Source organism: Planococcus citri, chromosome 2 (assembly GCF_950023065.1).
Source record: "Planococcus citri chromosome 2, ihPlaCitr1.1, whole genome shotgun sequence".
NCBI classification, from domain to species: Eukaryota; Metazoa; Arthropoda; class Insecta; order Hemiptera; family Pseudococcidae; genus Planococcus; species Planococcus citri.
In genome coordinates this window covers 83,899,852-83,927,037 of record NC_088678.1, presented here as the reverse complement: position 1 = coordinate 83,927,037, position 27,186 = coordinate 83,899,852, and the positions used below count along the sequence as shown (strand labels likewise).

General features: G+C 40.5%; 2 protein-coding genes across 8 annotated transcripts in view; both read right to left on the bottom strand.

The window, feature by feature from the left end:
• Positions 1–207: 207 nt before the first annotated feature.
• Positions 208–9,342, bottom strand: LOC135838121 (uncharacterized). Its single transcript, XM_065353702.1, has 7 exons — positions 9,114–9,342; positions 7,830–8,184; positions 2,460–2,764; positions 2,114–2,379; positions 1,684–2,024; positions 1,300–1,591; positions 208–886 (listed from the first exon to the last, which is right to left on the bottom strand). The coding sequence occupies exons 2-7, from the start codon at positions 7,836–7,838 to the stop codon at positions 567–569; spliced, it is 1,533 nt and encodes a 510-aa protein (XP_065209774.1). The 5' UTR covers positions 7,839–8,184; positions 9,114–9,342; the 3' UTR covers positions 208–566.
• Positions 9,343–18,105: 8,763 nt separating this feature from the next.
• The window catches only part of LOC135838117 (four and a half LIM domains protein 2-like), a 48,517-nt gene continuing 39,436 nt past the window's right edge, over positions 18,106–27,186 (bottom strand). For 6 of the 7 annotated variants that reach the window (XM_065353688.1, XM_065353692.1, XM_065353689.1 and 3 more), the window contains 8 exons: positions 26,414–26,588; positions 24,441–24,671; positions 23,628–23,843; positions 22,036–22,236; positions 21,721–21,895; positions 21,059–21,228; positions 20,758–20,944; positions 18,106–20,658 (listed from right to left, as the gene is read on the bottom strand). In XM_065353688.1, coding sequence (XP_065209760.1) covers positions 20,501–20,658; positions 20,758–20,944; positions 21,059–21,228; positions 21,721–21,895; positions 22,036–22,236; positions 23,628–23,843; positions 24,441–24,671; positions 26,414–26,588 — 1,513 coding nt within the window. In that variant the 3' untranslated portion in view covers positions 18,106–20,500. Of the gene's footprint in view, positions 20,659–20,757; positions 20,945–21,058; positions 21,229–21,720; positions 21,896–22,035; positions 22,237–23,627; positions 23,844–24,440; positions 24,672–26,413; positions 26,589–27,186 lie in introns of those variants that run through there. The other variant, XM_065353693.1, reaches the window with a different exon arrangement.

Sequence of the window (27,186 nt, the reverse complement as noted above, 5' to 3'; positions counted from 1 at the left end):
GATCACGAGTATCGTGCCCATTTCGAGCGTTATTCCATCGTTATCCTGAAAATGATGTGTACCTATTTTCGAAACGACTATCGTCCGTCGTCGGTCGTCCGTGTACTCGTAGTCGTAATAGCCAATGTATATTTTGGTCAATGACGTTTCATTATGATGCTGGTGCCGCGTTCGTAGAAAATTAATCATACTCGTAGACGAGTCACGTAATTGTAAACGTATCACAGAATATTTATTTAGGCGCTCTTGGATCAAAAGTAGATCGCATCGTCGGGCGCAACTTATTATGATAAAAGAATACAATCTGATCGATTCTAAGTACAAAAATTAAGCTAGTTGAATTGTAAGTAGAAGTACATCTACATACTACATACGAGTACATATAATGGCTTAATGGCACACAGTCTAGTAGGCACGTCGTGTCGCGTCGGTACGTCTTTATTTACTAATGGCCAATTGGCCATTTGGAAGCATGTACCTACTCGAGCTAAAGTTACTCGTCGTTGGAAATGAAAAAAATGCAAAAATGGCGTAGTCGCTGGCTTAAGGTAAAGGGAAAGGCTAAATTACCTAAGGCTGGAGGACGGTATAGTATCGATGTGATATTTACGTTGCGGAGTGTAACGAGCGATGGAAATGGTTTTGGCTTTGGCTGGTACGACCGCGAAATCCGGAGACTGGTTGGAAGTTCCGGCGATGGCGGTTGCCCGAGGAGCCGAAGAAGCTAACCCGCTGTTGGCGATGTAGGCGGTGCCGACGGGCGCCGCTCCGGCGACGCCACCGATTCCGGCGTAGGCGACCGCATTCGGCGTCACTTGAGCGATTTCACCCGTCGCCTGCGACTGCGCCCGCGTCTGCGTCTGCGTCGCCTGGCCCTGGACATCTTCTACAAAATAGCACATACATAATATATCGGCGTTCATTTTCCAAGAAAACCATCAAATTACCAACTTTAAAAAAATACCCGTTCGAGCGTAATTACGAGTAAATAATTAAGCCAAAAACTTTCGCTCCTTGCCTCTTTTACAACTCGAAGCACGCGAAATAAGTACGATTACAGCAGAATTGAGAAAATATTTATATTACAAGTTTTACTCTAATTAAAAATAAAAAAAGTACACGAAAAAAAATAAACAAAAAAAACACACGACAGGTAAAGTGAGAAAAAATGAGAAAAAATGCGTAAATAAAAAAATGCGCGCAAATTTTTTGAAATGATAGATATCGTACGAATAATCAGTCGGGTATACGTATACGTACACGTAGCCTACGCGAATTAGGATTAGGTGGAAGTCGAACCTGAGGCTTTGGCAGGCGACGTTTCGACGGATGCGGCTGCGGCATCGGCATCGGCAGCAGAAGCAGAAGCAGCGGCGTTGGCGTTGGCATTTGCGGTGGTAGTCGAGTTGGAATTGGATTGGGAAATTTCTTTTTGAGCGCCGGGCAACGCTTCGGGCGTCGAAGAAGGCGTTTGCGTTTCTGATTTGTTGGCTGGTTTGGGACCATCTTCGGAACGTTGTTTAGAGAGTAGTAAGAAACGTTGGTAAGCCAGAGACGCGCTTCCAGGAACGTTGGAGAGATCGTTGAGTCGCTGTAATCGATCAAAAGAGCAGGCGATGAGAAATTTGTCGCTACGAGTAAAAAAAGCTCTATACAGCGAGCTAAAAAGTCGCGTTCACGTACCTGGGGTGCAACCTGTTGCGCTTGATCCTTGTAAAATAGGAAACTGGACACGGCGCCTTTAGCAGCGCCATTCAACGAAGTCGGATCTCTGTCGGCGGGAAATGCGGCGAAATGGCCGAAAAATTGAGGTTGTCCTAACAGAACGTACTGCTGTTCGGGTAATTCGACGGTGACCGAGTTTTTGTCGGCGTCCAATTTGCCGGTATCTTGAAATGGCGCAAGCGCTGGAGCCTGAGCCGGAGCCGAAGTCGGTGCAGGTTCGGCAGACTCGAGTTTTTCCGGCTTTCCTCTATTGGTGGAGCCGGACGAAGCTGGAGCGGCTGCTCCTTGCGACGATGCACCTGCGCAGATCGCAATACACGACGAGCTTTTACTTACGAGAATAAGTATAGAAAGGCATAGGTGATGTGGTGACGGCGGTGGAGCTTACCTTCGGCAGGCGTTACGGGAGTGCTGCCTCCTTCGGCACCTTCCGACGATCCGGAACCCCAATTGGGAAAATAGGAACCCCAATTAGAGCCCCACGATTGCCAGTTAGAAGGAAAGTAACTGCCCCATCCTCCTTGACCACCAGACGAACCTCCTTGTTCGCTTCCAGATTCAGCTGGAACAGGATACCTTGGTACGTAAACCACCGGTGACGGTCCAACAGCACCTGGGTATACGAATTGCTGCGGTGGATAAAAAACGCCGCCGCTGAGGAGCGCGTCGATTAAACGTTAGTATAGCCGTTGGCATTATGCAATTACGCGTACGAGTAGGTACTTTATACTTACGGATAGTACGGGTACTGTTTGAAGGCGTAAGGCGAGTATTGCGCCGCCGCTGGGTGTTGGTACGCGTATGGAGAAGCGTACGGAGAGAGGTACGGCGAGTTGGCGGCAGCCGGAAGTAGCTGCGGCGCTACGGCCGCCTTGGTCGACGGCACAGAGGCGGCCGCCGCCACGGGCGCGAAAAATCGTTCAGCCGAAGGTGGAACAAAATTCGTGTACACGTTTTTCTTGACTACTTCGCTAGGTAGAAAATTGTGTAGCGCCGAAACGTAAGCTAGCCCATTTACCAGCACAAAACACAGCCACACCTGAACAAAAAAACAAACAAAAAATACGAGTATGTATCAAATTATTGTAAAAATAAAATAGCTCCGCAAATCGTATCTTCAGGTATCTACGTGTACTCGTATTTTGCCTCAAGGGCTCATGCTGCTCGCAGTACCACATGTGCGAGTAGGTAGGTAAAGGTACATATCTAGTTTATCTATTTTTTCCCATCATATTTCAACGCAAACATTTTTTGGGAAATATAATCAAAAATTTGTTTTTATTGATTTCGATACCACTCGTAATAGACAAAGTAATGATCAATGCAACCTATTCAGGCTTTAGTCCTCACGACTTATAGTTAATGACGCTGCATACTCGAGTCAGTAGAAGCAAATTCGTAGTCGTAATGCAAGGCGTTACGAGTATGACTTACGATGACTTACGAGTTCGTTGATAAATAATTGGGTTTATATACGTTAGGTATTATCGAAAAAATGACATAAAAAAGTCGTAAGATCGAAATAATTATACACTCGTCATCGTCATCGCTGATCGCTGTCGTCGTCGTCGTCGTCGTCGTCGTCGTCGTTGTTGCTGCTAATAACGTCATAATCTTCATCATCATCATCATCATTGTTATCATTATCATTATAAATTACGCGTATTATTACTAAGACTGTATACGAGTATACTCGTAGTATTTTAAGGAAGGCATCGTGAACGGTGGCGTCTGGCGTCTGGCGTCATACGAACGACGAACACGTTGAACGTAACTTGAACATTACTCGTATCTGCTGCACAAGTATGTCAAGTCGTCGTAACATAAACGTATAGGTACGTAGAGGTACAATACGGACACCGACCAAGTACCTCTATACCTATCGAGGTGACTGTCGAGTGTCGACAATGCCGACATTCACAATCCGCAATCCGCAATCCGCATACCTCCTATACATACGAGTATAACTATACGTAATCTGAAAATAACCCGTGTACAAAGAGGTATCTCGCGAATTTTCTTACAACCGGCGGCGCGTTCGATACCTTCCGGCTTTCGGCTTTCGGCTATGGCTAGCAGGCTAGCTAGCAACTACATATACATACTTAGGTACTTAGACTTAGAATCGTCAAATTTACCCCGCATACGAATACTCGACAAGTTGCAAAGGTGTGAGTAGGTGGACACTGGAAACTGGTCAGCCAAGAAACTGAACATTTTCAGTTCGCCCCCCCCCCACCCCTCACCTTTCGCGGAAATAAGTGGAAAACCAAACGTTCAACAATTCAGTATGTAATTTGAGGTAATTCAATTTGCACGATTGAGGAGGGAGTGGCTCGAAAGTAACTACGTATCTACCAAATGGGAAAGAAAGACGTAAACTGGCAAATTTGATTATGGATGAAAAGGCAAGTTTTAAAACTTTGCAAGCGGGACGAGGTGACTAAACGATAGTCGATAACGAGTAACGACGATCGCGATTCGCGAATGCCGAATGATGAGGAAGATACTCGTACTCGTAAATCAAAAGAACATCTGGTCTGATGATAACGATTGCTCGTAAGTCGTAAATCATAGAACGCGACCACGATCGTCGATCGTTTACACCATTATATGTATGGAAAATTTCCAATCACATTGACGAATGACGACGATATCGATTATGTATTGTATAGGTATAGGTACTTGTACACTGTACAGCCACATGGCTGCACTCACAATCAGCTAGAGCGTTGAAGTTTGGCTGTGTACTCGGCAAATCGTACTCGAATGCATCGCATGCAACTAGCCATACTATAAGTCTATAGAGCTGCAATACTTGGTACGTACGTACGTACGTGCGTGTAAATTCTGAAAGAAAGGCAAAAACAAGCAGAAAAGGTATTCGGAGGAAAAGTAAAAAACCGAGCCGCCAAGAAGATAAAACGTCGTACTCGTATACGCATTTACTCGTATCTGTACTTGAAAAAAAAAAGAAGTATACATAATAGGCGATAGGTATAGGTACCTTCTATCTATAGGTTTCTGAGGTACCTACGAGTATAAAAAAACTATACCTACGCGCGTCTCGTACATGTACATGTACATGTACTCGACGAACATATGCGTGTACTCGTATTTATTCAAAAAAAGATAAATTATTAGCGAATAAGTGGATAAAGTGGATAAAATATAAGAAGAACCGGTTTTAGTGAAGAAATGACCAGTTTGTCGGTGTAAATAATTACATTTCTGGTGCGTTCGAGTATCGGAGTAGGCAATAGGTATTATACTTAGTTTCCATTCCATTTCCACGCATCGTCGTACACATACACATACACATACACATACGAGTATTACCTATTACCTATTAGGCTATATTACCTATCCATATCGTGATCGTGGATGGTGGTCGGTCGGCGGCGGCGGCGGCGGCGGCGGCGACGGCTGCCAGGGAAATAACCTCAGTCATTATGCCGAAGACGAGACGAAGGCGTGCCCGCTGCCCAACAATGTGTCATTCTTTCTGCTCTCTTTGTCAACGACAAAAAAAATGCTCGCTTTTGTGCAACGTTCGATCTTCACCTAACTACCATCACCTCTACCTCACAGGTATCTCTATCTACTGTACCGTACGACTACAAGTACCTAGGTGTAGCAATAGCAACTATAGCGGACAAGCTAGCTGCTGGCTATGGCAATAATCGCAGTTCACCACTCTAATTTAATCCAACATCTCCAATTCTCCATAGAATACGATAAGTACGAATAAGTAACATTATACCAACGAGTAGCCAGTAGGAGCCTATTTAAGTAATACTGTCTCGATTACCATAGAGGTACGCGTATTACTCTTCGTTAGGAATATCGAAGCATATCGCCGCCGCCGCCAATTCGATACAGGACACCGTACGAAACTGAAGATGACCATTGACCAGCTAGGCAACAGGCAATAGGCAATAAGCATTAGCCATGCAAATTATACTGCTAATACACAATATAGACGACTGACTGACTGAGATTGTAACATCCGATACAGTCATCTCGAAAGCAATTAAACACCTGACGAAAATGATCCTACGATGCGGCTAACCTAAGACGAAACAACAACTCGACTGTGGCGGCGGCGGCGGCGGCAGCAGCAGCAGGACCAGACGAGAGGCGTTGGGTCGTCCAGGTAATAGCCTACTAGGTAATAGGTAATTGTGGTAATGTACTCGTATATGCGACGCAGCTGCGCTCTGCGCTGTACCAAACCTAGATTACTGACTATTAGGAAGGTACAAGGTAGCTCTAGCTACATTACGCGCTAAACTTGGCGACACGAAGAGTACGTTGACCTCTCTCGATCATCTTAAGATTTGCCTCCGATTAACTGAATTGATGAAAGTAGCGTGTGTGGTGATGGTGACGATGACTAGGGGGATTCCTTAACGAGTTTCCTCCTTTACTACGAGTAGGTACGAAAACTCGACAAATTTTATTACGAATACGTTTTTAAATTTTCGAGAAAATGATTCCATTAACAGCTTCGGGGGTAGGGGAGGAAGGGGCAGACGATGTTTTTCAAGTTCAGGAAAACGGAACAAAAATTTGACGTACATCGGAATTTTTCAAATTTTTAAATTGAAAAAAAATCACTTACTATTCTAGGTCGAGCTCTAAAAAGAATTCAAAATCTAACTGAGGTAATTTTCCAGAGGATAAAAACGCGAATTAAATGATTTTGGAAGGCTATAGAATCCTCAACCTCGACAGCTCCGGACAATCGAGAGTCCTGCAACACTGGCACATTCTGCGGTTCCCACTTCCCACCAAAGTCTCTTCAAAATAGATCTGTTATGTTCGTTCAAATACTACATAGTCTCATTTCTCGTATAAAGTCTCGAGACCCGTAAGTTCTATCTTTCTTTTAAGAAATTAACGTACAAAATGTTTCGTGTCGAGCGAGTATTTTCATATTTTATCAGCGCGAATTTTCGCCAATTTGCGAAACATTTGCCCTAAAGGCCAAAAAAATCTTACCTAAGAAGGAGGGGGTATGAAATTCAAAATTTTCGATGGTACCGAAGCACTATGGGGTTTTAAAGACGCTTGTACTCGTATTTCGTCATCACGGACCGTTTGCTCCACAGACGACGAAAATATGTATTTCTATCGAGAGCGAATTCAGCGCCCTCGAAAACCGAATTTTAAATTTTAATAGGTACCGCGATAATCGATCGCTTTTTCACTATATATCTAGGCAACAGCTCGTTTCGAGTTTTTCGGTTTGAATAGTCCTCAAATTAGAAATAAGCGTCGTCATTGACCCAAAATTTCAACTTTTCACACACTACGTAGGTAGGTACCGAATTCTCATTTCTCACTACCCCAGTTGGACCGACCGCCGCCGCCAACAAAGCCACGCGCTTCTATGTATAAACGGAGGTTCTTCTCAGGGCCGTACCGAAAGGGATAGGGAGGGAGCTCCACCCACCATTAGGCGTCCGGAAAATGGAAAAGGTTGGCAAATTTACGATTCTTACTCGTCAGTTGGCGAAAAGGTCTTAATTTTAACAAAATGAAAATTTCAAAAATTTCAACTCGAATTCCAACACGAAAAAGAATGTATTTTGAAATCTATCAGCTGGAAAAATTCAAAGATTTTTTAATTCTCGAATCTCGAAACATTAATTTTTAAATGCTTTTGCCCTCGCTTCACTCGGGCTTGTTTTTTTTCTTTGTCAAAATCAAGATATAAATTTCTAAAAAAAATCAAAGTTCAAAGTCCAAAAAAAAATCGTTTTCATGTAGCTTGAAACACAAATTTTCAAGAGCTTTCGCTCTCGCTCGGGCCTGTTCGATTTTCTTTTTCAAAATCAACTTCCTTCAAAAAAAAAAAAAAAGAAAGAAAAGAAAAAAAAAAACGTCGTTCCAATTCTAAAATTTTAAAAACCAAAAAATAAACTCCTCGCATTGGTAAAAAGAACCTCGTTCCATAATACGCGATTGAAAAATTACATAGGCTAATAACTTGCGAAAACTGAGATATGTACTTGAAAAAAAAAGAAAAAAAAAACAGAAAAGAAAAGAAAAGAAAAACGAATGAAAAGCGAAATAGTACATAAAAGCGTCGAGCTTACCTTAAACATGTTGAAGGAAAAATATCAAATCGTAGCGTAAGCGATGGTCAACGATGTATGGCGATTGAAAACAGAACGACAACTGGACAACTGGAGAATACGCTGACGAGTAGAGTGTATGGGTGTCCAAGGTGTAAGTGTTGATGGCTGCAACTGCGACTGCGACTGCGACTGCGAGCGTCAGCGTCGTTCAAGTCTTGGTCGCCTGGTCGGTGGTTGGTGGTCGCGGTGATCGGTAATTTGGGCTGCTCCGCGGGCAAACAAACAGCTGGGAGCGAACGGAACGGCTGCTGCTGGCTGCTGGCTGCGGTTCTGCGGTTGGGTCGTCGATCTTCGATCTTCAAATACGAGTACACTATAACAACAACCGTGTTGGCTGCATCACTATATACTCGTCTCGTCTAACGTCTTGTACTTGTAATTGTACTCGTATTTGTTGGTACGAGTACGAGTACGAGTATCGTAAAGCTGTGGAATGCCGAGCAGAGCAAGAGCAGGGCACAATGGAGCGGAGCGGAGCGGCGACCACGAGAGTAGTTTGATTATCACTTCTGGGTTGGCGATGGCGGTAGCACGACGCGGCGCGGCGGCGCGGTGCGGCATGCTTTCTGCCAGTCTAGAAGTACTTTACTTACGTCTATGTCTACGTCTACGTGAACTTACTACTCGTACTCATATTCGACATTCGCACTCCGCACTCGTAGTGGTTAATCATCGAGTATAAGTATAGGTACCTTACCTCATAATATTATAGATAAAAGTACATTGTACAACCTACGAGCTACTTATTCTATAGGTAGAGGTACTAACGCGCTCGTAATATACGTACATATACGAGTACGAAAAAATTCACTTATACGAGTACAATAGCGTACAAAGTATAGACATAGTGATAGGCCTACAGCCAGTGTGCCAGTGCGTAGTGCGTGCAGTGTGCACCGTATGGTGTAGATACATAGTAGGTACTAGGTACTCGTAAAGGTCAATGTAATGTACCTCTACCTACTACACCTAGTTGTATATGTACTCTCTAAATTTGAAACAGTCAATTTCACTGCTTAGCAGTCACGACATTTTGCCTTTTTAAAGCAGTAGTTTTTTTTACTGCAAAACAGTGAAAAATTACTGAATTGGTCAGTAAAAAATCATTTTGACTGACCAATTCAGTAATTTTTCACTGTTTTGCAGTAAAAAAAAAACTACTGCTTTAAAAAGGCAAAATGTCGTGACTGCTAAGCAGTGAAATTGACTGTTTCAAATTTAGAGAGTATTATGTATACGTACTTTTGAATGATGCGATCGCTATCGTAGTAGCCTAGTAGTCTAGCAGCCAAGTAGCCATACAAAATTTGGACAGCGCAGCGACGCTACTCATCGAATTAGGTACTCTCAAAGTGTCGTACTTGGACATTTCTACAGCGTGAATTCTGCGTCCTGCGTCCCTCTCCCTACCAGCGGCGCTTACACGCTTACGGATACATAAAATGTCTCACCAAGGCGAAGAACAAAACTGAAACCAAAAGACATTCAATAGTTACATTTTACAAAGGTAGAGAGGTACCTGCGTAAAAAGTAGATATTATACTTAGGCGCATGCAGGTAGGTCTAGGTACATATATCTACGACTCTACGTACTTAGAAAAAGTTGCGCTAGCAGCTTCAGCTACAGCTACTAATAGTAACTTGTATACATTATGTAGCAACAGGAATACGAATAGGAAATACGTGTCGTACCGTCGCGTCGTCGTGTCGTATGTCGTATACTGACGTCAGACTGAATATTGCAAAGTACGTAGCTACGTACCTGCTACCTGTACTAGTTACACGTAGAGGTCGTCCGTTTACCGAGCTGATGCTGATGCTAGGCTGACGTACGTACGAGTATATCAGAGTTATCGAATGACCCCGTGTAATAACTAAAAACGTACAAAGGCCATTACCAAATACGAGTAGGTAAGGTACTCGTATGTATTCGCCATTAGGTAAAGCATCTGGTAAGTTGAATACGTATACCTACGTAATAACAACTAATAAGGTTTGCGTTATTCGTTTGACATTTTTACGTCTAGTACGCGTCTACTCGACACTCGTGCCAGCGTAAGTACATCTACATAGTAGGGTACATAGTAACTCAACCTAACCTAACCTAATCTAATCTAATCCAATCAAGTTGACTTTTTATCGCGATCGCGACACTGACATCGACACCACGGCCGTGGTCACCAGGTCCCATGTAGGCATGTACGAGTAAGTTTACCAACATAATATTATGTACAATACTCGTATACATACCTAAGTTACACCTGATACTCGACAAGTCCAAGTACACGTACACCATACACCAACATACGACACTCTTCATCAACCAGCTATCAAATAACCATATTATGTATTACTGACCTTTTCAATAATGTGGCGAAGACTGCAAGGATGCCGAAGCTCTGGCAAAAGTCAAAGGTAGTAGCAATTCTTAAACCTGGAAAAGATCCTGACAATAGGAAAAGCTACAGACCCATCTCACTCCTGTGCCATGGCTATAAGCGTATAAGCTATTCGAGCGACTACTTCTCAATAGAGTACAGGACACAATTGACGACAGACTTATCCCTCAACAAGCTGGTTTTGGCCAGGGAAAAAGCTGTACAAGTCAGGCCACCAACCTCATGTACAACACATTGAAGATGGGTTTGAGAAGAAAAAAAATCACAGGTGCAGTATTTGTTGACCTAACTGCCGCATATGATACTGTGAATCACCACCTACTGTGCAAGAAAGTATATGAAGTCACCCAGGATCACAATTTCACCACCATCATTAAATCTATGCTCAGTAACAGGATGTTCTACATACATAACCCACATGGGAAAGTCCAGTAGATGGAGAAGGCAAAAAAAATGGACTACCACAGGAAAGTGTTCTTGCCCCAATCATATTCAATATACACAAATGACCAGCCAATTGGAGACCAGACCAGACACTTCCTGTATGCAGATGATCTAGCAGCAACAGCTCAGGGGGATACACGCATAGAGGTACAAGAAATGTTGCAGGAAACTACGAACAGACTGCAGACCTACTATGTGGATAATGCCCTCAAAACTCGAGTGTGTAGCTTCCACCTGAAGAATGCAAAGGCAACATGCACATTGAAACTGGTGTGGGGAGGAGTGCAGCTGGAGAACTGTGAAAATCCCAAGTACTTAGAAATCACTCTGGATCGAACCCTCACATATAACAGACACTGTGAGAACACAAAAATGAAGGTGGAAGCGAGAAACAACTTACTGCGGAAACTAGTATCAACTAGATGGGGAGCGAAGCCAAAGACACTGAGGACAACAGCCATGGCACTGTGCTACTCTACAGCAGAGTATGGATGTGCCACCTGCGGGTGATCAGCACATGTTAAGAAGATTGACGTTGCTCTCAACAACACCACGAGAATTGTGCCTGGCTGCCTAAGACCAACCAGTGTTAAACACCTACCAAGAATATGTGGCATTGCACCCCCTGGGATAAGATGGTGTGAGGTGGCGGATGTAGAGAGAACAAAAAAAGAACAAGACCCCCACCATGTTATGTTCAACCAGAAGAAGGTGACCCTAAGGCTGAAGTCCAGGAGGAGCTTTATGAAGTCCGAGCCGGATGCGCCCAGACAGCAGTAAACCTTACTAGATGTGGTATTCAGGATGATGTGAAGTGTCCGGATTACGGAAAAAAACATACTGACGACCACCTCCTCATATATGGCACAGGCACTGCATATACCAGAGAGGGGCTGTGGGGAGAAATGAACAATTGCACAGAAGGCCTGGTACAGAGATGGAAGGGGAGAATTTAAGGAGACCCGGATGTGCCGGACACGAGAAGAAGAAGAAGAAGAAGAAGAAGAAGAAGAAGAAGAAGACCATATGTATTGCTCGTTGCTCGACAAAACTTACGCATACCTACCCAGTACCTACACCTACTCGTTTCAGCGACCCGTTGAAAAGAGCCACCTTTAGAGCATCCTCCAGACGTGTAGGTATGCCAAAATTCAGCCTCGTTAGTCGTAGGTCAATTCGAAGAGGCTCCTGCGAAGACGCGAAATCAAAAACCAATTTTAAAAAACGCTGAAATCCGATTTTTGAATCGAAACTCCCAAAAGGCGCATCTAGAGCACACCTTTCGCATGTATACGCCAAATTTCAGCCTCCTAGGTCAATTTGGAGGGGCGAGGGGAGTAACGCGAGGTTTTCGTAGGTGAAAAAAATTTGAAAACTCTCGATTTTTTCCCCTCTCTTCGAACTACTGTAGGACATGAGACTGATTTTTGGATAAAATGTCGCGCAACTTGCGATTTCCCCATCAATTGGCGAATTCTTAATGCGACTTGTTTGAAATTTTCCACTCCCTTCCGCCCTCTTCTCGCTACTGAAATTCGAACAGGACTCTCGCGAAATTTTTAGTCTAGGTCATCAACCCTTCTAATCCAACGCCAAACCCGAGCTATTAAAATATTTTCAGTTACCTAAGTAAAAAAAAAACCATCGGAGAAGCAAAAAATTGATGAAAATGGAAAAATGGACTCGTAGTGAGTGGATGACGCTGCCAATGCTGGAATCGTGACGAACCGCGTAAGCCCTATTTTTCTTTAATCCTTTCAGAGCGGATTAAAATTGAAAAATTTCATCGAGACGTATTTATAGGAACGAGTATTTATGTGTAACTTCGTTGAGCAGATTTTAGAAACAATTTGAGGTTTACTCGAAATTTCATTTTGGAATTTGAGGAAATGCTCAAAATGAGCGTTTTTTCTACCCCGATTTCCAAAATAAATTTTCGATGCGCGGATACGAACATTTTTCGAAACGAAGTTATATACTTACTTTCTCCTTGCCATTTTCATCCGTCAGATTCTTCTCGGGTCTCAAGTAAAACTTGGGAATTCTCAAAACGATGGCTGAAAATCAATATTAATCCTGCTGGAAATTTGAAAGCATAATTATGCAGCTTTTTCACGAACATGAACTCGTACTTGTATGTACATGATTAGATTAGAGTTCATCGTTCATTTATGGTAATTTTAAGACGATGATTCGTTAAATCAACACATCAACATCAACATCAACACGCAGCTGCTAATTGTACCTATTTCCGCCAGCAGCGAGAGCTAAATACGAGGTAGGATGATTACGGCCGCGGCGTGGTGCGGCGTGGTGTGGCATACCCAAACCTACCTATATTTGGATAACGGTGCCGATCTTCGTGCCCATACGTACCTACATACGTAAATACGTATATACGAGCATTCTAACAAAGACTATAAGTCTGTAGGTAGGTACCTAAGGTACTAACAAGTATATTTACTTGAATGTAGGTACTCGTAGGTCTAAGTACGCGAGAAGTGCGTTATCTTTGATTGCAATATTCGAATTGAACGCAGAGCAGCAGAACAGAACCGCAGCCGGCAGCCGGCAGCCGATGCGGATTTGCGAATTGCGAACGAGCGATACACCGACACCGACACCGGCAGCGGACACGATGGATGTGATGTGACGTGATGTGATGTTGCGTTTCATTTCATCTTCTTTGTTGCGCGATCGCAATTAATTTTATGGAGACCCGGAGAGCGACGGCCGCGGTCGTAAATTTCCTACAGCCACGCGATGACACGACCGCAAATAATGGTCGTTTAACTGGCGTTTTGTCGTCGCGACACGACACGACAGTCGCTCGAAATGAGAACGACGGCGACGATAACCGAAGGAAGGAAGTTTTTGCATCATCGCGTCATACGAGTACCATATTTTGTATTCTCGTACAACAACTACAAATACGAGTACAAAATTACACGCTTGCAATACTTGAAAGGTAATGTGATACAGAAACAGATACATATCTACGAGTAGGTACATTACATAGTCGTATTATGCACAATGCACGTAAATGAAATGAATTCAGCTACAAGCTACGAGTACACAAACCCACATATGCATTGCCAATTCAAGTTACAAGTATTGTAGGTCTATAAATAAGAACGAGTACAAGTACAGCCAGCACTTAGCACTAGCAAATCGTATGAAAATACGAGTACCTATGTAGTGTAGTTCGAGTAGGTAAGCAAACAAAGGGAGCTGAGAAGAGTACGAGAGCATTTCGTATGGCCAAAATTGGCATTGGCCGATTGGGCTATGTGCGACTGCGACTGCGAATGCGAATGCGACCTCATACAGCGAAGAGATCAAGAACCCATTTGATACATACGACTACTAGTAGGTCTAGGTATTAGAAGCGGATCGCATACTCGTACTCGTATGATATACGATAGATAGATACCTATTTTCATAGTTGAGTTTCGGCTTTCGGATCGCCGGATACATAATACTCGTACAGTCGTACATTAATACACACGAGTTACGAGTTAATGCTCGAATAAGTATTTGTGGATTGTGGAAATGTGGATAGCTACGAGTATTATAGATACTGGATGGCAGTGGACGCGACGCGACGCGGTGGACACCGACCAGCAATGCGTGCAGTATGCAAATTAGTTCGATTCCAAAGTTGAATATACCCATTACGTGTATTACGAGTGATAGCCGTTTTTCGTTTTCGTCTATTCCATAAAAATACCAACAACTAAACAACTCGGGTCATTTTCTCCCATTAGCCATTAGCCGCCCAACTCCGAATTAAAGATAAAGAAAAAACTGATTAACAAGACGGAGAAACAGAAAACACCAAAACACCAAAACACCACCTGGTAATAGGTATCATCAGTCTTTTTTTTATTCAATCGAATAGGTAGGTATATCTTCTCAGTTCTCGTTTCTTGTTCCTCGTTCCTCGTTCGCGCATTAGAATTAATACGCTAAAAAGTGTCCAACGACCGCTCGACTTTGACATTTACTCGCTATTTTTGGCTTCCATATTATGTGTTTCTCGAATCTTTGCAAGATCTGAAGATGGATAACGGGAAGACTCAGACTGGAACTGGATAGTCTCACAGTCACAAATCATATACCAATATCAAAATGTAAACCGAACAGATACTCGTCTTACGATTAGGTCGACCGTAACTAATTTTTGGCGAAACAAAAACGCAGGTACGCGGAAAGTTGAAACTTGGTCGTGGAGGTCCATTTAGCTGGATTTGAAATCAACGATGACAAAACTCGTCAGTAATTACGCGATCGGGCGATCGGGCGATCGATGATTACTTCGTGTTCGTGTGAGATAAACGCAACATTCATTTCAGACGCAAGCACACGGGCCATATTATAATTGCCATATTTGTTGCCCTAATCGCGTCGTTTCAAACAATAATATGTACTACATTATTGTACTCATTCGTGAAATCGTCATCACTGTGATCAGCACATTCTCAAAAAAAATCTCCAACGAGACCTAATTAGTTTTGCGTTATTTTGAATTTTAGCCAAAATTATAGCAAACCCTGCGGCCTTCTCCCTTCCCCTCCCCTCCTTCACCAAACGATTCAAAAATCTCAAAATGGACACTGGACGTCTGACAAGTAGACCGATGTACGAGTAATGAAAAATTTAAAACAAGCTTCGAGAATTATCAACTTCACTCGAAAGTTGAGCTAAGTAGTTACTTTTGAATCTATACACTTGGGAAGCGGTGCGGTGCGGTGCGGTGCGGCCGCACCGCACCAACCAGCGAAATTGGATTGAGATATCGGCAGTCGACTAGAGAGATCGAAAAATTGAAGAAATACCGTCACCTACCGAAAATTTCATTCAACAAGGGGGAAGGAAAGGGTAAAAATTCCATAAGGTGATTCTCATCGAAAACGAACGAAAAATCTCACGTCCGAAACGAGTATAGTGACACTATATTATCATAAAAAAGCCGAACCTTATTTCGTGAAAAAAAAGTAGGTAGTTTAAAAAGCTGTTGAATAATTCTTTAGATCTTTAGCACATTTCTTCATTTAAAACAAAATGGGAAATGGGAAAGAGAGGTAGTATCGATATTCGAAACTCCAGAAAAAATACAATATGTTTGCGTTCGATACACCTATGAGGGAAGGGAGGGTGGAAAAGGATCAAGTTTTAGCACGGATACCACGAGAGAGGGGTACCGCACCAATCGTTCAACAGCGAATGTACACTGTACAGCCTACAGTGAACAGTGAACGTGAACGCGTTTTTACGGCGCAAACGTTAGGCAATTTTATTAACGTCTCAGTCAAGCTATACGTACACGTAGGGTCGTAGGCAGTATGTAATTTACACAGCGCAGCGCGAAGACAGCACCACCCCGCCGCACATTTCCACATTGAAAGCTTCTTCGCACACGATTATTCGTGCTTCTTACTCGTAGTAACCGAAAAGAAGGGTCAAACGTTTTGAATAATAAAACAAACGGCAGAATTTGACAATTGATGAGGAGATCGGAAAGAAAATTTTTAAACATAACATTCTGGGTCAACAATGGAAAAATAAAATCTAAATTTCGACAAATTGATGTAGAAATCCGAAATCGGGTATGAACCTTATTTTCGACCCCCCTCTCTCTCCTCAGAACCATTTCCAATGGCTTCGAAAAAATGCGAGTACATAATTCGTACCCTGATTTTAACTTGCGAAGTCAACTGTAAGTGATTTAAAACTGTTCGCTGGAACCTTCAGCCATGATTACGAATTCCAAATTTTCAAAATGCGCCGCAAGATACGGTTTCGCACCAGCAAAAACTGATTTTGGAAAAATGGTGCAAATCTGGAATTTTAAATATACGGCTGGAGGCTGCAGAATGGTTTGGAACCCTTTTCAAGTCGACTGAGTATGATGGTGAAATTGGAGTACCTATAAGGGCTATAAGTAAATTTTACGTTTCTAGGGAGATAATCCGCTACATTATCTCCCGCTCGCTAATCGCTCGGTGGACAAACTAGCGATTTTTTCCCTTAAAAACGTAAAATATCTTATGGAACAAGGGAGATAATGTGATCTTCAACCATTTTGTTGAAAATCACATCATCTCCCTAGTTGCGTAATCTACTATTAGCTTCCCAATTTACGTATCGAGTATAAATCTGCTGCGGAGCCTCCAGAATTTTTCAAAACTCCTCGAATGAATATTTTCCCAACACTTGGTAAAAAATGAAACTACTTCGATTGATCATGGTATTGCAAAAAAATGTTTACCCGCATGAAACAATATTAGATCTCCATGCACCAATCTTGATATTTGTCAATGTCACGCATCGAACCCATTTGAAGAGTGATATTCCAAAACTCGCTTTGTCCATTTTTATCGAAGTTGGGTTTTCAGCGGTACCTGGTAGATGAAGTACTACCTAACTCACATTCCTACATCATCAATCTACCAAAATGAGGTGTTATACTCACCTAAATAGCCAATTCACTAAAAATTTAAAAAAAAATAATGTTCCAAAACGCGCTTTGTCCATTTTTATTGAAATTTTTTTCAGCAGTATTTAGTGGATGAAGTGTATACCTACACTCCTACATCATAAATCCACCCAAATAAAGTGCTAAACTTGCCTAAAAAGCCAATTTACCCATTTAAAGGGAAACTGTTTTTCCTCTTTCCTGAAAAGTTGTGAAAATGGACAAAGCGAGTTTTGGAATATCACTCTTCATTTGATGGATCCATCTCTATAGCCAAACACGTGATACTTAACGTCTTTACCTATATGTACGTAGACGTATATCGTATCGATTACACTAAGGTACTATCTTCAAACGGTGAACAGGGAACGGGGAAGAGGAACAAAACATCAGGGTGTCTACAGGAATTTGTTGACCGAAAATCACTACCTTCCAAAGTATTTTTAACCCAAGATCAATTTTTTCATTTTTTTTTTCATTTGGACTTTGTATGTAATTGTTATTTACACTGGAATAAGACCTTTTCATCAGTTTGAAATCAATTAAAATTAATTCAAGTTGTTACAATTTCTCATGTACTCGTAGGTACGGATTAAAAATACAAATGAACGAACTCGAAAAATACATACGTATAGGTAATAGATACATAATTATGAAAGATGGAGGATTTTTTTTTCATTTTCAACAATAATTTTTTATGCGTGGAAAATCGTGGTTTCCACTTTTTTGTTCATTTTATCACTACCTTTCAAGCAAAATTGGTGAAAATCACTAGGTACTTTTTCATTGCTTTCACTACCTGTACCTACCTGTAGACACCCTGAACTTGAACATGAAAAAATCAGTTCACGTCAGAAATTGCAGTACCACACGCACACAGTACACATTTACACACGCGTGAAAAAATTTGTCATTTTACAAAGAAGGAAAAAATGTATAATGGTAGAATACGAGTATAAGGCGACATAAGACATAATGTACAGTAGGTAGGTATACATTCTTAAAGAAAGGATAGAAGTTAGCTTTACATCGATTGTAATATTAGTGATACTGATACCCAATAATAAGTGATGACTGATGAGTTAAAATTTGTTAAATGTGGGTAGTATGTATAGGGTATGCGTAATATGCAACTATGCACTATGCAATCGTATCGGTTATACGTATGTAATCCGAGTGTTGATTTAATCTATGTATTCAGCGCAGATACGTAGGTAAAAGGTATGCTCTAGGCTGTAGCACTTTAAAATTATACGTAGATAATAAAACATTAAAAAATACGCTCACATAGCGCTCACATATGTATAACAATAGGTAAATGCTTAAAAATGAGAAAACAAATCAATGTACCTACCTACGTAATACGTAGATAGGACTTTAACACGTAAACTTACGTAAATATTTATTGTGAGTGAAGAATCTTAACATATGATATGGAGGTAAGGTATGCAAAATCTTGCAGCATTACTCGTATGAAAATTTTCTATTTTTACCAACTCGACGCAACAATTAGAAGGAGAACACTGGTTCACACTCGCACAGTCAAAATTTTTAAAAATCAAAACCTTACGTAAGTAGGTAGGTAAGTGATTGATTGGACGATATGCCACAAATGAAAAATGAATAAAATGATAAATCAATAAATAGGTAAATAAATAAATAAATAAATAATGAATTTTAAAAAATGAAATAATGAGAAATGGTAGGAGATTTAAAACCGTCGTAGTACCTATGGCTATTTTTGTAAAAGTTTGAAATGACCATTGGTCAATATTGATTCTCCATAAAATGAACGGAAATAAGAGCAGAAATTAGTATTACTACATACAAGTACTTTGGGGTAATAAAGTAGATACCAAACTACCTACTCGTACTAAAAGGACAACAAAATTTAAATAAGTCGACGAATAATCGAATACTAAATTAAAATTGAAAGCATGCGGACCTAAGCGCAGATATGTATGTCTATGTACTTTTAGAAGCATCGCATCAAGAACAGCCATCTTGCGTAATGCGTATTATTTTTGGTAACTCGAATTTTTTAATGTTCAGCCATCGAACGAACCAAAGACATGAAACGAGTCGAATCGATTCGCTTCTATAAAAACGAAAATCCCCATAAATTCTACGTATACAGTTATACACGTTCACAACGACATCCTAATTCTTACTACCTCAGTAGATATGTCATATTTAGGAGTGCATCGTATGTACGTTGAAATTTGAAATAAATATACGAGTAGTCTACAGTAGAAAATGAACAGTTAGGGAATGTGATTGACATTACAGAGGGATTATTTCCTCAATACCAGCGTGATCCCTGATCAGTGATCGTGCAGTGAAAACTGCTTCGTATACTCGTACTTTACCCACCAATACCCAAACATGGTAATGTACTCGTACGTAATTTTGACAACGTTCCATAAAGATGACCCAATGAAAGAAACAAAGAACAAAATGAAAACACACGCAATTGACACAATTAGTAAAAAAGAGAAAACCATAGATGAGGAAAAAAGGACAAACGAGAAAGTTGCAAAGACCGACGTATCCGGATTCATTTTATTTTTGTAAAGAGAAAATAATGAGACTTTTTAAAAAATAATGTAAGCAATTAGGCATTTGGTTTTCAACTTCCTGTTTCAATCATCGAGTACATTTCTAAAAAGTGCGAAATTTTTGAATTTTCGCGATTCATTCTCACACCTTAGGAAAGTAAGTATCGCGGTAAAGTTGCGGATGAAACATCGTAGGTACCTATTCCAACCCTTCTCAGGCTTCACAGCATATCATGTTCTTCATCCGATTGTAGGTAGGTATACTTGGACGTTGTGTTCAACAGGGTGGGCATTAATTCGATGCCATGTGTGAACGTTATCGTGGTTCCGCGGTATTTTCTTTCTAATCAATATATTAGGCCTATATTTAGAAGATGAACCCGGATATTTCACGAATTACGTAGAACTCCCCCTACTTGTCTGACCTATTGGTTCGATTTTTTGCAGTTTAAACTTGCAATTCAGATGTATAGATGTACATACCTCGAATGGAAATCAACATGATGAGGGCATACATTACTTAGGGATACCGATATAAGTATAGGTATGGCATGTCCAGTGTCAAGTGTCCAGTGTATATAAGTATGTATAGGTATGTAATCTCTAACTACATAGGCTACATACCCAATCGTACTATAGCGTAAATAAAAAATTATATGTACTCGTAGGTAGGTAAATTAAGTAGGTAGGCGCTAGGTAAGGAGTATATGTCGTGGGTTGTTGTGGGCAGGGTATAACGGATGGATCGGTCTATGAAAGTTTTTGTTTGGCGCACTCCGGGCAAATGATATCATCGCCATCAGTAATGAAGCCACGTCCGACCAACGAAGTTTTACAGGAAGCGCAAATGAAACAATCGTTATGCCAATGACGATCTTCAAATGAAATGAATCGTGTCCCACCGATACCTATTGCCAATAAATCGGCGTTTATACATACACATACACACATGTATCATGCAATTCGACGAGTAGGTAAATAGCTCAAGTGCCGGAGCCTGTACTCACCGGTGATAGGTTTACTGCAGGATATGCATCGTTTGGCAAACAGTTCTCCAAAGCATTCGGCGCAGTATGGTTTGTCATCTCGAGATGTGAAACGCTGCCCAGCCAACGAAGCGTTACAATTTGTACAAGTGAAACATTCCCTGTGCCACGGTTCATTTTTGTAAGTTACACCTCCGCTGGTGATAATCTGCAACGAGTACGGGTACGAATAAATGAACAAAATCTCGAGAACAATACACGTAATTTTAAAAATGCGTCACGTCACATATAAAAGCAACTACGAAATGTACATATTATGTACCTTGCTGCATTTGACGCATTTTGTGGCGAATTTCTCTTCGTAGCAACCGGAGCAATAGATATCTTGTTCCTTCGGAATGAAGCTTTTCGTTCCAATCGCATTTTTACAAACAACGCAACAGAAACATTTTTCGTGCCATTGTCTGGTTTTGTATTCCATTTTTTTAGTGCCTGCGATGCGAAAATGAGTAAAAATAGGTACTATATAAATATACTACCGGGGGGGGGAGGCACGTTACATCTGATGTAGTTGTATTCGTTTCAGTTTTTTCAAAATTTTGAGGTAGAGTCAAAAAATTTCCAAAAAATTGGTTTTTGCGGCATATCTTGGCCGCTATACTTACCGAACTAGTTCGAATTTTAGATCAAAAATAAAAAAAATGCAATTTAGAGAAACAATAAGATTTCTAAAAAAACTTCGTTTTGATTTTTGAACCCTCTCATCCCAAAGTTGAGGCCCTTAAATCAAAATTGGCCCTTCTCGCTATAATTATTATATTTTCTCGGTAATGTACTTCGTTGAGAGAGCTTTCAATTTTTTTTAAAAAATCAGCTTTCTAAACGTAATAACTAATAAGGGTCGAATGAATATTTGGAATTTTTCGTCGAATGAGGGTAGATACTACTCGAAGTACATTTAAGTAGGTAGAGGTACGTATTTACCTGCTTTGAAGATATCTCCACATCCATCACATCTCGAAGCAAATTGAGTGTCGTAGCAGCTGCCGCAATAGATTTTCTCTAATTTTGATCCAAATTGCTTGTCGACTAAGGATATGTGACATTTACTACATAAGAAGCAGGCTTCGTGCCAGTGTTTATCCTGGTAAGACAGATCCTGAGGCAAAACAATAGGTAATAAGGTAATTCGCAATAAATTTATAGGAACACAGACAGAGTTGCGTAAGCGTAGGGATATATGTAGTTTTTACTCGACTCGATGTAGTTAAACGTAGGTAGGTAGGTAGGTCTAGGTACCTTTGAATCGATTCCGATGACTTTGTTGCATTCTTCGCAAGGATTTGCAAATACTGATTCGTAGCATTTGATGCAGTACGGATGATCGTCTCGTAACACGTACCTCTGACCAGTCAACGACTCGTCGCATTGCCAACAGCAGAAATGCGTCGAATGCCAATCTTTGTTCATGGCTTTTGTGAATTCACCGCTGAAAATAAGCTGCAAAATGAAACCGAAAAGTAATGATTAGAATGTGTATACGTATAGGTACTGTATACGCTCGATGTTATCTCTCTTTTCTCATTCACCCATACATAAGGTTAATACCTAATAATTTACGCGTGGTTATCGAATTGATGACATTTGAATAATTATAGTAACACAGAAAAAAAATAAACTAGCGACCAATTCAACACTCGTAATGGCAATAACAATTTAATCCGTTTCTCCGTAAAAAATTTAAAATGCTAATTTGTCAGCAATTAAATACAGCCGCAGAATAAGATTTACCTACACAAAATGATGATAATGTTTTGGCAAAGTTTGAAAAATTACGAGTAATTTTCACTTAGCAGAGCAAACAGCACCGCAACTAAGATCGAATTTTTCGCTAGTTATCGACGCGTGATTTTTTGGCAGCTTACATAAATCTACCTATGTATAAGAACACGAGTGACGTGATCTGCCACAACTATCAATGAGACTACTCGTAAGTAAGTACACACTACACAGACATACGACGAGTGGGTGCGAAATACAAGATCTGTCATTTCACGTTTGATTCTGGAAATTTCAAGTTTTATAAGCCGGACTCGATTAGTCTATTTTTGAATAAATCAAAATTCAAATTACCTACACACGTTATTGGATTAACATGTATTATCATCGAGCCTTCAGGTTAGCGAACGAGTAGACGAGCTGTTCGGTGTGTTCAGCGGATAGTGCCACCACAGCTTACCTATATGCGGATTCAAATTCGAAAACTTATCCGTAGGTAATAGAGAAAAAAAATCAGTCAAAACTTGAAAAACAATAAGGTGCCATTATGTGGATTGTGGTTGTGGAAGAAGGGCACACCGCACATCGAAGGTTTCTACTTTCTAATCATTACTCGACCGAGTAAATTACACGTGTGGAGCACAGCGACTCGAAAAGAAAAAAACAAACCATAAAATGTCGATGAGTAAAATTACTGCAAATCGAGCTCATCGTACTCGTAATTCGCCATTCGGTACCTAACGACGACGCAACCGAGTTAATAAAATTGCATAAGCGTATCTTTTAAGGCGAACAGTCGTTTAAACGAGCAATTTTCTTGTAAATTGCACTTGTGACTTGCGGCATAATTATGTACCTACTCGTAATAATAAACTCGCAGAGACTGTACACGTGTACAGAGACGAGTGAACCTTTTTGTTCGTTTCATTTTAATCTCATCCTGAATTTGGATCTTTAACGCAGGTAATAGGTGCTAAAAATAAGGAATTAGAGTACTCAATGCCTAAACCCGAGTGCAGATATGTATTGTATAATGTATAATACGAGTAAGGTAGGTATATATGTAGATGTACCTAATGGCAATGGCAATGGTTATTGGCTATAATACTGACCTCGTCACATGCGGCGCATCTAGGTTTCAACTGTTCGGCGTAATGTCTTTCGCAATATAATTTGTCATTATGAACGCAGTACGTCAAGTCTACCAGCAGTTGATCACAGTCGGTGCATACGAAACAGCTGGGATGCCACAGCATAGAATCGCCGAATTTAGGCGCTAAAACAGCCAAGTTTGACGCTTGAAGCGATTTTTCACACTTAGGACAAGTCTGTCAAATACAATACAACAAGACAAATAGGTAACTAAGGGTATATACTCTCGATTGATAGGCATGCAAAATATTTACTGGTATACATCATATGTATAACTTATAAGGTTACGAATTACGATGCACAACTACGAAGGATGTGTTGTGTACGATTAGATCGAACTATTTCATTTCACATATTCCACGTAAGGTCGCATGATTAACCGGGTGGTCCTTTCAAGGTTCCGACTTGTGAATACCTACTGAGTTGACTACGACTACATACTTGTATATAAATTTCAAGGGGAAAGTTAGGGATAATATCGCATCAAAAACTTGACTAGCACTGCCACTGTCCAGTGTCCGTGTCCGTGTCCATAAGCTGCTTAGTGCTTACGTTAGTAAAAAGTAAGTGGAATTTTTCACATTACAGAATATACCTACGTAGAACGTACGTAAAAGAAGGAAATTCGGAGCATTATCAATCATCAGTCGTAAGTAGGTACTAAATAATTTCAATTGGATTAGGTAGGTATTTGGAATCGGAACCATCGATGAAGTACCCGCTAAACCAACAACCATATAGGTAGCCATTAGCCAAATGGAGTATGAACTCACCGCATTTAGGGAGCATTCTTCGACGTATGCGATATCTAAAGCAATCTCGTTGCGCGCGTTTATAAAATCTTCGTAACTTTGATGATCTTTGGGCTCGACGTTTTTGCAATAGGACAACGCGAGGTCTTGTTTTGGTAACTGGTAAACTAATTGTTTGTCTCGATACTTTTCTCCTGGCGTGCCGATCTTTGGTATTTTATTTTGCGGTAAACAACGGAAGTATTGTTCAACCTGCAACATCGCAAACGTGTTACTTACTTATTGTTAGTTAGGTATAAGTACCACACTACCACCGTACCACAATATTACACATTCACAATTATTCGCATACACCCTGTAATTCTATCTGTATGTAGTGTACCTACTTAGTACTACTCGTACGTAATGCAATGTGCTGATGCATGCAGCCTATGCAGTATGCACCATGAGGATGGATATCATTCGTACGAGTATGTATGTACCTACGTGATTAGCAGAAGCGTGCCGAACGGGGGGGGGGGGAGAGTGCCGGGAGTGGCGAGGAGGGGGGATTGAGGGACGGGGAAATGTTGGTAAAAACCTGGGTGAGTAGGAAAAAGTTGAGAAATTTGGGAAAAATTGTAAGAAAGTTGTGTAAACGGGGAAAAGGAAATTCAACAAGAACCGCGGTTTTTCACTTCTTGAATTTTTCTTTTCCTTTCTCCCACCAAAGTTGAAGAGTAGAAAAATTGACTTTCTGGCATCGAAAATAATGTTGTTTTACTAGAAATTTCCCAAAAAAAGGTCTTTCCAATGCATTCCAATCAAAACTGCCAAAAAGTCCCAACTTTTGCTAAAATATCAAAAAATGTCCCTCTGGCCTCTTTTCGTAGAAAGTTCGGAAATAATAAAATTTGCGATAATACTTAATCGATTACATACGTATATGTATGTAGTACCCGATTAATAATCGCAATCGCCGATTAGTAACATACCAACGTCCATAATCGATTAATCGGACCTTTGCCTGATTTTTTAAATTTATTTAAATGTTGATTTTATTTTTTTATTTTTTTTAGTTTTAATTTTTTAAGCGAAGTTTTGCATTCGTTATATTCTTTTTCTCTTCAACACTTTCACTGCATTGACTTTTCGAGTAGAAAAAAACGAAAATGAAAAACAGTTCGCATAAATAATTATTGTTCCAAATGATTCAGAGAAGATTGATAACGTCACGTCACCCTATTTCAACCAATCTCGGAATAGCAGATTTTTTTGGCCGATTAATCGATGATTTCCGATGCTTTTAGAACGAACTAATCGATGCAGCATCGATTATATTACCTATGTAGATTGTAGATATAAACGTTGCACCTCTGAAAGAAATATTTTCGTGCTCCTTTTTAATTTTATTTAAAACACGAAAAAAGATGCCAATCAATTTTGCAATAGAACAATCCAAATTGTTTATAACTGCACATACGTATGTAATGTAATGTACCGCTACCTATAAAGGCATCGTTTTTGAAAATTTTGAATTATTCAACATTTTTGTTTCCAACTGCTCCTTCCAAAATTTGTTCACACCACATTTGGTGAATTAACTGAGAATAATTGGGATGAGGAGGGACTGTCTGGCGAAAAAAGTTGGGAAATTTTCATTCTCAGCACCTCCCCCTCCCCCTCCCCCAAACCAAGGACACATCGCTTCGTCAAGCCTCTGGCGATTAGGTACTTGGTGTACGTAATAGTAAATCAGTTTTTTTTTTTATAGCGGTAGGTATACTTATGCGTCAAAAATATTGAGTTGAAGTACGATGACGAGCCAATTTTTGTCGCATGCATAAAGAAAAGAAGCTTATTCGTACTCTTACCTATCATTCGTAGGAGTACCTATCTATACCACCACAAGAGTATCGAAACCTAAAAAAAGTACTCGACTACTCGTACATAGATCTAGGTATAGTATAGATGTAGATGTAGAGCTAGAGAAAGATACTCGTATTTGTGCTCACTTTATGACTAGAAACACCAGGCGGCACCCACGTGTAACCTTCGATCAAATGGTCGCGAGACAATTTTTTCTCACTTTCTTGCGATTTAAATCCGAGCCGATCTTTGACGTTAATCCATTCTTCGTGGTAAATATCGTGCGCTTCTTTCGGACATTTACAGCTGCTACAGGTTTTCCTGCACAAAATTCAAACGAATAGGTATTTTAGCGTCGGGCTTTACTCGCACGAGTACAGGGTGGCCAGAAATATCGGGTACCCCTAAGAAAGTTTTTCATTAAAAATATAGGTTGGCAACGTGAAATAGATGCATACTCGTATGATTGGTGGAATGTTATCTCTCCAGTCCAACAACCAATCATGTGTTATCATTATCATCATTCACTGTGACCAACCAAAGTATTTAGTTAGAAAACTTTTTTAGGGGTACCCGATATTTCTGGCCACCCTGTACATCACCTATGGATGATTGTACAAATATAGGTAGTTAGGTACATACATACAATTAAGTAAGTAGAATGAGTAATAAAATAAACACTAAACCAAATCAATTTGGTTCTGCAAGAAGTAGTTATAGGTTATTCGGTGTAGCTCTAGCTACCAATATTACCAACACGACTCGCGTGTTCGAGGTAAACTAAGATTATTTAGTACCTATGTATTGTATTTATGGACCTATACCCGTACATATGAAGTATACAAGTATGTAAATAACCAATACTCCTAGCCAGCTACTAGCTAGAGCTAGCTAGAGCAGCTAACGAACAAAAGACGTG

Excerpts from the sequence above, each read along its gene's own strand:
- LOC135838121 (XM_065353702.1), bottom strand. Across the intron at positions 1,592-1,683 it reads CGCAACAGGTTGCACCCCAG|CGACTCAACGATCTCTCCAA; the intron begins GTACGTGAACGC and ends GATCGATTACAG. Across the intron at positions 887-1,299 it reads GTCGCCTGCCAAAGCCTCAG|AAGATGTCCAGGGCCAGGCG; the intron begins GTTCGACTTCCA and ends GCTATTTTGTAG.